The sequence below is a fragment of the Macadamia integrifolia genome, unplaced genomic scaffold (assembly GCF_013358625.1).
Source record: "Macadamia integrifolia cultivar HAES 741 unplaced genomic scaffold, SCU_Mint_v3 scaffold149, whole genome shotgun sequence".
In the NCBI taxonomy this organism is placed as follows: Eukaryota; Viridiplantae; Streptophyta; class Magnoliopsida; order Proteales; family Proteaceae; genus Macadamia; species Macadamia integrifolia.
Window position 1 is genome coordinate 394,641 of NW_024868226.1, and position 12,581 is coordinate 407,221.

At 37.4% G+C, this 12,581-nt stretch overlaps 1 protein-coding gene across 1 annotated transcript; it reads right to left on the reverse strand.

The window, feature by feature from the left end:
• Nucleotides 1-1,909: 1,909 nt before the first annotated feature.
• Nucleotides 1,910-8,473, reverse strand: LOC122063896 (FACT complex subunit SPT16-like). Its single transcript, XM_042627581.1, has 3 exons — nucleotides 8,389-8,473; nucleotides 8,120-8,172; nucleotides 1,910-5,483 (listed from the first exon to the last, which is right to left on the reverse strand). Exon 3 carries the CDS (start codon nucleotides 5,394-5,396, stop codon nucleotides 2,193-2,195), a length of 3,204 nt encoding a protein of 1,067 aa, XP_042483515.1. The 5' UTR covers nucleotides 5,397-5,483; nucleotides 8,120-8,172; nucleotides 8,389-8,473; the 3' UTR covers nucleotides 1,910-2,192.
• Between the last annotated feature and the right edge of the window lie 4,108 nt (nucleotides 8,474-12,581).

A 12,581-nucleotide genomic window follows, 5' to 3' on the forward strand; every position in this document is an offset into this window, starting at 1 on the left:
AAATCATTCTATATTTGATTATAAAACTTCACTTTACTTTACATCCAAAACCCTTTGCTATAATACGTAAAATATATCATTACTAAATATAGTTAAAAATTAAGTAATTTATACAGTTATGTGGGGTAATGATTATAAACATTTATTTTCAAAGTATGAAAATTTTACTTCCCTTCCTTTAAATTCTCATTACAACTAAACGGAGCCTTTGCTTCTCTTCTTTGACAAGCAATATTGCACCCTATTTACCCTTTCACAGAATCCGAACTACACAAAGTAGCCCACAAGGTTTGGGAAATCGGTATGGGGAATGGGATCGGTCAAGGACAATACTAATTCATATTGCTCAATATCAAATAGAAATACTTCTAGTTTTAGTTTTAAAATCACTTTTTTACCAATTTACCCCTTATCTGTATGAATCCACTAATACAATATTAGCCAAAAATCAGGATCGATCAAGACCAATACCTATCCGATTCCTCAAACCATGGTAGCCCATGGAAATTGTTTTACTTGTCTGAAGCTCCATCACATAATAAAAGATAAAGGAATAAAAAGCCCTACCACCGTGTACACCATGAGGTAGTCAAAGTAATGAATTCCACCACTGGCATGGTCAATAACCTTTGAACACATCCACCAAGAGGGCAATACGCTTGCTAAATTGTGTATGGAGATTTTTTTTTTTTTAAACTCTATTTTGCCGCTTGACAATTTTCATTTGAGGGAAAATGTACATAAGCAAATGACATTGGGGTTACTAGTCTTCACCAAAATTTGGGATTTAGCTCCTTTGCATCCAATGGCTGGGAGTAACTGAAAACATGCACCTCATCATATAGGTGTGAATCCAGAGGGGTTCCCAACAGTGGGATATGTGCTGCATGCCAAGCCGTGCTGCAAGGAACCCCACTCCAAAATTTGAGCCTTATCTGATCTATTACGTGACAGATATTTGGGCAACACTGATGAACTTATCAAACGTCCTTTACTGAAAAGTCTCCCCCTTTGTTTTTGTAAGCGAGTTGGACAACTCAGTACAGTGCCTTCAACCCTAATTTGAGATTTTCTTGTTGCCACCTTGAGTTGTGTTAAATAAGTTCCCCACCCACTTCTAATGGCATTGGCCCTCCCAACCGAAAGGCAATGGCATAAGTATACAGGTCTAGAAAAGAGTTCCAGCGATTTTTCTAGACCTACTACCCCTGTGAAGGGCTTCTCTACTTTGCATCAATTTCTTCTTAATGCTATTCTGGGCATTTCATCTTAATGACCTATCTTATCAATTATTTTTTATGATTATATTAGGTTTGGATCGAGTTACCAATGAGGAGAGAAAGAGAGCACTCTCACTGGTACCTCTCCAGCTTGAGAAGATCCAAATCCATATTTTTTTGCTATAAACTATATTTAAATCCTCTCCACAGGGGGGGGAGGTGGGTGAGTAGAAAAAGACTAACAAGACACATAACAGGAGAGAGAAAGTGAAACAGAAGAATATGGATTTGAATCCAAGCTAAGCATAATTTTTCTCAAGGATAGGGTAGTGCTGGCACACAAGGATCCAGCTCTCAAGCTGCCAATATAGCAACCCAAACGGAGCTGAAATTGTGTGTCCAGACAGATCCCAAGGCCCTTTCAGCCAATGTCAGCCAATTTAAGGTTATGTTTGATATGCATTCACAGAATAGACTCTGAATTTAGAACACATTCTAAAAACCTGATTCTTCAAATTGGTTCAGAACGCAATTTAAAACCAAAATCTATTCCAAGAATGCATACAAAAAATACCTACTTTAACCAAGGGGCAAAATAAAACATTGAAAAATCTAAGCCGAATTAAATTACAAACTATATATGGTAGCCCTGCGCAACACACATGCCACAACCTTGTCAAGTCAAAACAGAGATAAAAACGGATAAATTAATGGTCCTTTTAACAAAGTCTACACATAAGTACATGAGTACTCCTACAGCCTCAAAGAAGCCAAGCATTTCCTGTCCAACAAAAAATCTAGACAGCCAAACATTAAAGTAAACGCATAAGCAGAAAGGCAAAGAATAAAGAAAGGGCGCCAACCACTACCACCTAAATTAATGCCTCCAGATTTACAAAGCTAAGTCCAATCTAAGTAAGGCGCCACCATCAATTCTGCTACTGCTATTTAGTTTACTAAGATAACCCCATTTTACCTTAACTTAGCTCTCTTGGGAGGGCCACCTCTATCAGGGACCCGACCCTTACCAAAAGCCTTCATCTTCCTTCTCTTCCTCTCCTCCTCGCTATCGGACTCATTCCCTTTCTCCCTGTCTGCTTTGCTTGCCTCCCTCTCCAACTCCTCCCATGTCTTCCCCTCCTCTTCCTCCTCCTCCAAGTCTTCATCAGAGTCGTCGTCATTGTCATCCTCATCTGACTCCACCAGTGACTCACTGTCATCATCCTCATCATCAGAAACCGAGTCAGACTGCACATCTGATGGCTCATAACCTTGGTCAGAGTCCTCAGTGTTTCCTGAGTCCGAGTCTGATGCTTCCAAGTTAAGGAACTCCCACCCACCCTCGTCAATGAATGTCTGTGGGTCATCAGTGATTCTCTTCAATATTGGTGCCCAGTTCAAATTCATCCTGCTCTCATAGTACTTGATGTCTGCTGCATCAAGCCATTCTTTGATGCCTTCAAGTGATGAAGATGGAATCGAATCAATCCGAAGGACACTTTTCTTGAAGTCCTTGAATACTATAGCCATGTCAAAGCTCTTCTGTCCAAGCTCAACTCTCTCCAGGTTAACTATCTCAATCTCACTCAATGTGATCACCAGGAAAGGTGTCTCTATCAACTCGACCAGACAGCTTGAGGTTGGAACAATGAAAGCCGATGACTTGTGGGGAACTCCATGGAAGCCAAGATCTCTCAGAGGCTGGTCAAACTCAAGGTCAAGCCCTCTGAACTGTGTCTGTCCCCAAAGATCGCTCACCTTGTTGACAAAGTTCTGAAAGTCGATGCTGATCCTGTTCTTCCTATCCCTTTCCCGCTGCTCCTCCTCGATCTCATCTGGATCATTGGCAGATCTCCTCCCACCACCCAGCGTCTGGACCACATCCATTACCTCAACATAGAATTGGACATCCTTGGTTTTCTTGTTTCCTACCATAATGTGGTTGTGCAGGTGGAAGTGCAGTAAGGTGATCATCTCTTTCTCAGCAGGCTGGAAGAATGCATGCTTGATGTTGCCATACATGATGTCAACACGCTCATTCTGTCTTGATGTAGAATACCGGAACCCATTTACATGGGCTTCTAAAGTACCAGAGATCTTTCTTCCCCGACCTCCAAAAGGAGGACGGATCCACAGGTCTGGCAACCTTATTGACTTGAATTTACCCCCTGCTAATTGCAGCTTCTCCTGAGTAACCAATGTGGCCCTCTCAGCTCTCTCTGATTCCCTTGACATAACCTGCCGCCGAAGGGTTTTGATCTGCTGTACCATTTCACTAATATGTCTTGAGTCCTTGGAGCGGAATGAGACCTCCTTCAAATGGATAGATCCTTGATATTTCAGAGAGTTAGCATCATGGGGATTGAATGGGGTTCCTGGAACATTGAAAATTATACGGATAAACCAAGATTTATTAGTGTCTTGTTGGCTGTTCACACTTTTGACAGTGGCAACATGGAAAGGAACCATGCTTCCATGAATTGGCAAGAGAATGGCTTCATTCTTCTGGTCAATCTGAATGATCAATTCCCTGAAAGGAGGCATATCATTGACATTCTTGTAGGCAATAAGATCACCCAGAACTCTTGCTCCACCACGAGCATCCCCTGTCTTGGTTCCATCCCCAGCAAGCCTTCTTGCAGTTTCCTCATTCTTTTGGCGAGCAAGCTCAGCCTGGTGCTGTCTCCGTTGCTCCTCTTTTGACATTTCATTGTTCTCAGACCTTAGTGTTGCCTTCGACAAAAAAGGCTCATTGCCATTGACTTCAGCTTTGGGTATTTTTTGTTCTTCTTCCTCATCCTCATCTTCATTGAAAGAATAAGCCACATCTTTGACAGCCTTGGAGCTTGCAGAAGTCAAAACTTCTGGTTTCTTCTCACTGACAATAACTGTATCAGCAAGCAACAGTGAGAATTTGTCTGTCTTCGGATTATTTGTCTGTGCTTGCAAATTCTGAAATCCAAGTGAAACATTGAAAACCATTCCTGCCTTCAATTCTCTATCATTCTTGGCATTGAGGCTCAACCCTGATTCACGGAACTCAATACCAATACCCGTACCGGCAGATTTTGTTAGATTTGCCACTAATTCTGGAGCATCCTTCTCAACAAGTGATAGGGCTGCTTGGTAGGCAGCACTGACCTTACTCCCTGGATTTAATGCACCGATTGCCGCTTCATGAGCCTTAAGGAGAACCCCGTAAGCCTTGCTTTGCACAGTATTTGCATCAATCAGAAAAGTCCTGGCAAGATTAGAGCAGTAACTATTATAGCGAGATCCAATCGCACATATGATTACACTTGTAGACTCATAGTAGAGATTCTCATCATTACTTGAAGCAGTTGGCCTTAGATCAAACTCTCCTCCACTCTGAAAGACTGGAGGGTAACAAATATCGACATTCTCTGCCTTGAGCTTCACTTTAGCCCTTGTGGGATCCAGAATTGCCTTCTCAGTGTCATCCATTAATGAAGAATGAGTGACCTTTTTCTCTTCATCAATGACCTTCTCAAGTTTTGGGACAACAACATTCTTCATCACAGAAGCAGTCAAGTATGCTGCCTTCCTCACAGATGTAAGCTCAGAATCGTCCTTGACAGCAAATAGCTCTGAGAACCCATTTGTCACATCACTAAGCAGGAACTTGGAGTTATTTAGTTTTTCAGCCCATTTCTCCAACAGTTTCCCTTCGGAAGCCTCCTTAGCTATTTGTCCAACAACAGGGGATTCATGACCATCTGATTTTGACTGAGCACGGACAGCGCAGAATATCTCCTCCATTAAAGCAGCTCCACCATCACTCCTTGCCTTTACATGAATGACAACTTCTACTCCTACAGCTTCTTTGGATGATTTTTTAATGACTTCAAGCAGAGAGGCCTTCTTCTGGCTACATAATAAATGGATCTGCTTCTTCATGAAAACCATAATTGTCTCCGGGAATTCATAACCAAGCAACCAAATGTTCAGTGCTGAGGATTTCAGGTACCTTAGATCCTCAGAAGCTGGAGGTGTTGCGACAGCTATAACATCAGTGGAGCCCCATAGATCAGTTTTGTGTTCCTTCCAGTGAGAATAAAAACTTTTAAGCCGTATTCTGAAATTTTCAAGATTGATGGTGTATGCACTTGCTGCTACAGAATTCTTGCCATCTGAAGCCATGGTATTTTGATTCATTTGTGTACTCAGCGATGAACATAGACTGCTGGAAATAGATTATTACTATCACTACTCTTCTTACTTTGCACACCGAGCCAGATTAATCTGGAGAGAAAACAGAAAGGGAGGAAAAAATCAAATATATGATAGGATAAAGCAACAATAAAAATAGAAACTCAAAACATCTGAACAAAGAAAAAGTCATCGCACTTGGTATGGATCCCACATGGGGAGAAATAATCAACTCCATAATTTCCCCAAAAACATCCTAATAAAAAACAACAATAACCTTGGTGATGCAATCCCAGGTTGAAAACCCCTAATATGGTTCGCTGTGGGTCCACCCAAGAGTACAATAGCCAAATATTAAACAAAAATAGCAGTGCTGTAATTTACTGAAAACAAGCTAGACAAAGAAAGGGCTATAATGGGCACAATCCGTGGCTATTACATGGGAGTGGCAATTCTGGAAAATAATAATGTGAATGGGAAACAGTAGCCAAAGCACTACAGGGTAATTAGATTAATCTGGTTCAAGAATAGGTCAAACAGAAAACAATTTAGTGGGCAGGGCATACTTGTAATTATCATCAACAAGACCTCCGCCTTCTCCACGACAAACAGAATATCCAGGGCGGAAACTAGAAACTTGAGATCGATCCAGCCACCTAACGAAGGCTCCAAACCTCAAGAAAATTTGTAAACAAAATCGCCTTCCCCAGATTTATTGAATCCAAGACTCAATGACATCTAACAAAAAGCTTTATCAAATATTAAAGCTCTGAAATTTCTTCAGGCGGTAGTTGCAGGTCATTAACAAATCAGAGAGACAGTCACCAACAGGGAGGGTTTAAACGATCAAGGACTTCAGGGTTGAGTCGCCTAGGACAAGGAAACATCTACCCAAAGTAATAGGGAGAAAGAAAAGAGGGAAGTGACAGATCGATACGAGTCTATGAAGGTACTGTGGTACTGTTGGGAACAACAGAGTATCAGCAGTGAAGAGAAATAACAGGAATTAAAAGGGACGAAGAAGAAGAAGAAATCAAGAGAGAGAAAGGAGGAGAAAGATCGCAAGGGGGGAAGAAGCTCACCACACAATGGCCACGCAAGCACCAAACCACTCACTATTTCATTTCATTATCAAATATTCCCAATGAATTGGTTCCAACCATATTTATAAAAAAAAAAGTTCCCAATGAATTGGGTTACAACCATATTTATAAAAAAATAAATTAAGATCTTCCTAAATGAAATCTAAAACTGAAATAGAAATAAAATCTGCTAATTATCTAACCCAACTTACATGGAATCAAACTCTAATATTAAAAATGGAACGGAACTCTAGCCTAAATAAAAGATTACAAGATAAATCCAAATAAGCAAATAAGAAAAATACTAATATCCTACTAAACCAAATACCCAACTTTGGACCCGGTTCACATTCTGGGTTCCCAAACAGGTACGGGTCAATCCATGAAGCACTCATGCATCACTTGGTTTTTAGCTTAGCATTTGAATGCACAAGTTCATGATCTAAAATGGAAATTAATTAAAGCCATATGCACAATAATGAATCATTTATCGGCATGAATGAAGAAGAAATAAACAATTAAAGCCATATCCATCAAACTGAAACTGAAACACAAATTCATGATCTAAAATGGAAATTAATTAATACCATATGCACGAAACTGAATAATTCATCGGCATGAATTAAGAAGAAATAAACAATTAAATTCATATCCATCAAACAACAATTTATTAACATGAATAAAAAGAAATAAGCTATTCAGGTTTTCCCCAAAAAATAAAATTCTTTTCACATTTTTCATCATCATTCTTTTTCGACACACAACAACGTCAAAATGGATCGGTCTACAGCTGAAACTTTTCAAACACAGATGATTAAAAGTCTTGCTAAACAAAAGGAAACACTCCAATACCAGAGTTGCAAGCCACCCTCTGTGTTTACTTTTGGTATTTTTGTGCATAAAAGACTTCTTATGGATACCTACATGTATCAAGCTCCCCTACTTGTTCAAGAAACCAGGTTTCTCAATTTGTCTCAGAAGTAGGATTACCATTTAGGCTTCTGTGAAAGGACACAGAATCAATTTTAATCCCCACCATCATCTTTAAAAGAAAACAGAAAGAAAAGCCCTTTAAAACTTTCCTGCGCACAAATTCAATGGAAACTGTTTCAAACCCTAAAAATTTACCAAAGGCACGAATTCAATGGAAAACCAAAGGAGCAGGACCCCGAATCCATACTAAACAAAATGGAAAACAGGAAATACCTAAGGAAGCCTCTGTCTTCAAACGCATTCTATCAATTTTGTATCTGGTTTTTTTTAATGGATATCAATTTTTGATGAACACCAGCAAGGTTCAAAGTTCTCCCACTTGTTTCTGAGAATAGATTTCTCAATTTGTCTAGGAATTATATCCTCAATTGAACTATTTCAAAATGAAAACGCAGAGATTCGTAGCCCACAAAACCAGTACCCAAATAAAAGAGGGGGAAGGGGAAGGAGGAATAGAAAAAAAGACGCCCCTTAATTCAACGAAAACCCAGAGTAACCGAACCCACAATCCAACCAGAGTCGATTACAGTACTATAATTAAAAGAAAAAAGGAAAACTTCAATTTCGACAATGTATGAACTAATAAATAAGGATCTAAAACTATAATAAACAATAAAAACATACAAAACATAAAACCAGAACAAGATTTCTCACCTCAACTAAAATTCGTCTTCGAACTCTCACGAACCACTGGGAGAAAGAAGCCTCTGCATGAAAGAAGAGAAACATAAATTAGGGTTTGACATATAACGGAAGCAACTGAAAACCAAGCAAGCGTTTAATAAGGTTAAGAACAATAAGATGACTTGGAGAAAGAAAGAGAAGAAGAAGATAATTGGGAGAATGAGAAAGAGGAGGAGAGAAAGGGAGTGAGCGCGATGAGAGGAGGGGGGAGAGAAGAGAGAGAGGGAAGAGAGAAATACCTCAAAGAGAGAACCTGGGGTTCCTCTTCCTAGCGAGAGCAGCAGGGGAAAAACGAAAAAATGCGAAGGCGAAGTCGAAGTTCATGTTTTGCGAAGAGAGGGGGATCCCTTTTAAATCCCAAAAGATTGGACGAGCGGAGAGCCTACACCGACAGTGTAGAAATTTTCCTACGCCGTATGTGGCAACAATTGGAGTTTAGTTCCTTCGCATGTTGGGGATAAAAATCGTCTGTTTTTCCCTTTCCTGTTTTTCTTGTGTTTTGCTAGTTGTAGATGATGACACGTGTCATCAACGGTCAAGATTAATTCAGTTGGATGAAGGTTATTACATCTAGTTTGGTTTTTAACGCAATCTTGGCCATTCACTTAAAATAATGCCACATGTCGCCTTCTAAAGGTAGCAAAACAAGAAAAACATGGATGAAGAAAAACAGACGATTTTTTTCCGCATGTCGGTGCATGCTGATGTACGTACGGTCTTTCAGAGACGACCAGTGTCTTCTCTATTGCCGCTTAAGAGTTCAAGTGTTTTTTTTTTTTCTTTTTCAAGAAAAAAAAAAGCTTAGTTTAAAAATATGGCAGAAAAACCTTGACAATCTGATGCAGGCAACACTGTGCATAGAGTCAATGAGGGGGCCGACATGCAGGAGCATCTTTAGTTTACAACAGAGGAAGACATAACGATCTTTTCAAATCCGTTTATCTGGGTGTTGCTTCGAATCAGTAGGGATCTTTTTCCCTTAAAAAAAAAAACTTAAGAGCTCAATTTCTCTACATATATATTCACTTATATGCATAGAAGGTTAATATCTATTCCTTTTATTTTCTTTCCATTTTGTAAGTGATCATAAGTGGGATAGGTGTTCTTCTAACATGTAAGTAAATGTAGTTACAGAATATCGATTCTCGTCATTTAAGATGTATAAAAAGGTATTTTAGGGAAATAAAAGAGACAATTGACTCTAGTTGAAGTTCGTATGTTCATGCACGAGGATCTCTACTCCAATATTTGTTGCTTTATTCACATGGTTATGGGCAAGGGTTCTCTAAGCATATAGCATACTTCATGCTCAGAAACATTGATTACTTTATTCATTTTGTCTCTCTTTAAAATATAAAATAATTAAAATTTTCAATGTGCCTAACATATAGTACTATGAAGGCTTAAAGACATTTTTTTTTTTAGAGTTTTCCCCATAGTTATAGACTCCTTCTAAAGCTCAACCTTGTTATCGACAACGAAAGCTTTTAAAATCATGGCAACCATCATGTCACTGGACTTTTAGTCTTCCTTATCATTCATTCGTGCGATGATGACAGTCCATCGCAATTATAGAACTCGTTGTTCTAAACACTGTCATTAGACTACCTTTGAATTTCTTAGCTTGAAATTCGCTTCGTTCCTTATGAAAGTATTTCTTTTTTTGTTATTTGGGCCATAAGTCCATCACAATTATAGAACTCGTTGTTCTAAACACTGTCATTAGACCACCTTTGAATTTCTCAGCTTGAAATTCGCTTTGCTCCTTATGAAAGTATTTCTTTTCTGTTATCTGGGCCATGATTGTGCTTTCTATCATTTACCATACGATCTGTTATATAAAAAGGCAAATGCCTCTTTCTGTTATGAATAACAGTTACACCAACGGTGTAGGCAATTATTCTAACATTATCAGGTGTTCTTTGCCTCATGTAATTAACTCCTCATGTTAATTACATGATTAATCGTATCTTGATTCTCATTCCATATCAATATTATTGCGTGCTAGGTCAAAAAAAAAATCTACATTGATTGCTTAGAGAGACTTTTTAATTTTATTATATAAAGTGATGATGTGGTGATTCTAACCATTTAATTCCAGACTCAAACTCAGTCAAATATTTTAATGTATATTTTTGCATCCTTTTATTTTATTTTTTCTTTTTGTCATCCATTTCTTCTTAGATACGCTTTCTGTGTTCTTCAAAATTTTTAATACTTGATTTTTTTTTCATTTAGTCAATACCGACTAAGATGAAAATTAGTATGTGCACAAATCCAAAAGTTTACAGCCTTGCATGATCAGCCATGTGGCAAAAATCAAGTCCTCCAAGAAGAATCATCACTAGATTGATCGACCTATAAATATTTCTATAAAAAAACTGTTTGATAATTATAAAATAAACAATGATGTAAAGAATCTATAGATTGGATGAAATAACATAAGTTAAAGGAAAAAAATATTCTCCATAATGTTAAATTATAATTTTCCTCTCACATAGATTTTTTTTTTTTTTTTCTCTTTCTTATCTTAATATATGAGCCTCATATAAATGAAACATTTTTCAAGATAGCCACAGGTTTGATGTGCAAATTCTTTGTCACTTGTGTTGTGGGGAATCATCCCCCTAAATAAAGGTTGTGTTGAGGAAATAGAAATCTTGAGATGAATGATTGGCAATATTAGGAAAAAGAAAAATTAAAGAGTAATGAATTAGTGATCATCTAGAATTACTTTCATAAAGTCACCCCCTGGGCGATAAGAACAAACAGTCATTTTTTTTTTTTTTTTTCTGGTAAAGAGAACATAAAGTCATTTGAAGGAATATAGATATGTGCAATAAAAATATTTGAATACAATAGTGAGGATGAATTATATGATTTAAAATAGTTCATCAAATAGAAAATAAGAACTTGTAGCTCTGCTAGTTCGAAGGCGTTGTGTCTTAATAGACGTCTCCAACTCGAGTCTCCCATGACAGATTTATTACATGGGTTAGGTTTGACTGCATTTAATTAGGGTTTTACCTTTGGACTTGAATCGTGAAAGAAAAATTAAACCCCTAATTAATCTCTGAGTTTCCTTTTCTGGTTGATAGTATGAATCTAAGTTGCACAAATGTAGGAGGTAGAATAGTCCTTCAGCTCCCATGCTCCTCCTTTCTCAATATTGCAACTCAATTAATTAACCTTAATCCCAAAAAATACACTAACTTTTTATTGTGTAAACTCTTCTTAAGGTGAAAGGAAAAAAATCATGGGATCTAGTCCAAGTAAAGCCTTTTACCATACCATATTAACTAGATTACAAGTTTTCTCTAATCAATACCAAATGATTACCAATAAATTTATCCTAACCAATGTGGCTAACAAAACATCAAGAAATAAAACCATTTTTTTAGATGACAAGATAATTTTCACTTAACAACAGAAGAGCATAATACTATCACCTCAATACCAATGTAGTAATCTCCTTTTCTTCTTCTCTTGACAAGGGAAAAATATACCATCATGCCTCTACCTGAATTCCATATAGCAATACTTGTGGCATCCAAGAACAGAGAGGAGGAGTCAAGATCAAGCCTTTGCTTCTCTCACTCTCCTTTTATAAAAAAAATGTTCATCTTCACACTCATGTGGATGGCATCTCCTACTTGAATATGTAATCATGAGGAGAAGATCTTCGAGAGGACTCCATAGTCAAAGGGAATAAAAGGGAAAATGTGATAATAAGTGGATGGATAACTTAGTAAACTTGTATTATAAAATATACTAGAAGGGAGTGTCTAGCTAAATGACATTAGAATTTAACATCTTTTTAACCATTTGTCTTATTCTCAAAAGTCCTTTAACTTAGAGGTATAAAAGGATTTTTACAAATAATTTGTAATTTAACATCATGTCATTAATAAAAGTTGTCATTGTCTTAAATATTTTTGGAATACATATGTGAAATGAAACTATTTACCTTTATTAAAAAAAATTTATATTAAGAAAAAGAAAAATAAGATTACAAATTACTTGGTCTCATTAGAATTTACGAAAAAACTATATGCATTTGATCTTTTAAACGGCTCTAATATAAAACATGAACAAAGTAAACAGGCCAAAGAACATAGGACGGCTGGAAAATACTTTGGATATTGGAGTTCTCATCATAAACAATAAAATTTAAATATGGTAAACATTGATCCTAAACCAATATTAAATCTCAAATCAATAAACCTAAAAGTTAAAACCTAAAACCATTGAGAAATGAAGGGAGTGGAAAACCCACAGTGAACTGAAACCATGACAAAACCTGTTGTTAGATTCTTGTTGAAGATAGTACCTACGGTGAATTGGAGAAAGCGAAAGTTAGGGTGACAAAATGGTTGAGAAGAGGCTCACTTGCAGGAGGGAGAAGGGGATGTCTTGAATGGTTGAGATAAAA

Bases quoted from the DNA above. Each gene is read 5' to 3' on its own strand.
- LOC122063896 (XM_042627581.1), bottom strand. From the start codon at position 5,396: ATGAATCAAAATACCATGGCTTCAGATGGCAAGAATTCTGTAGCAGCA.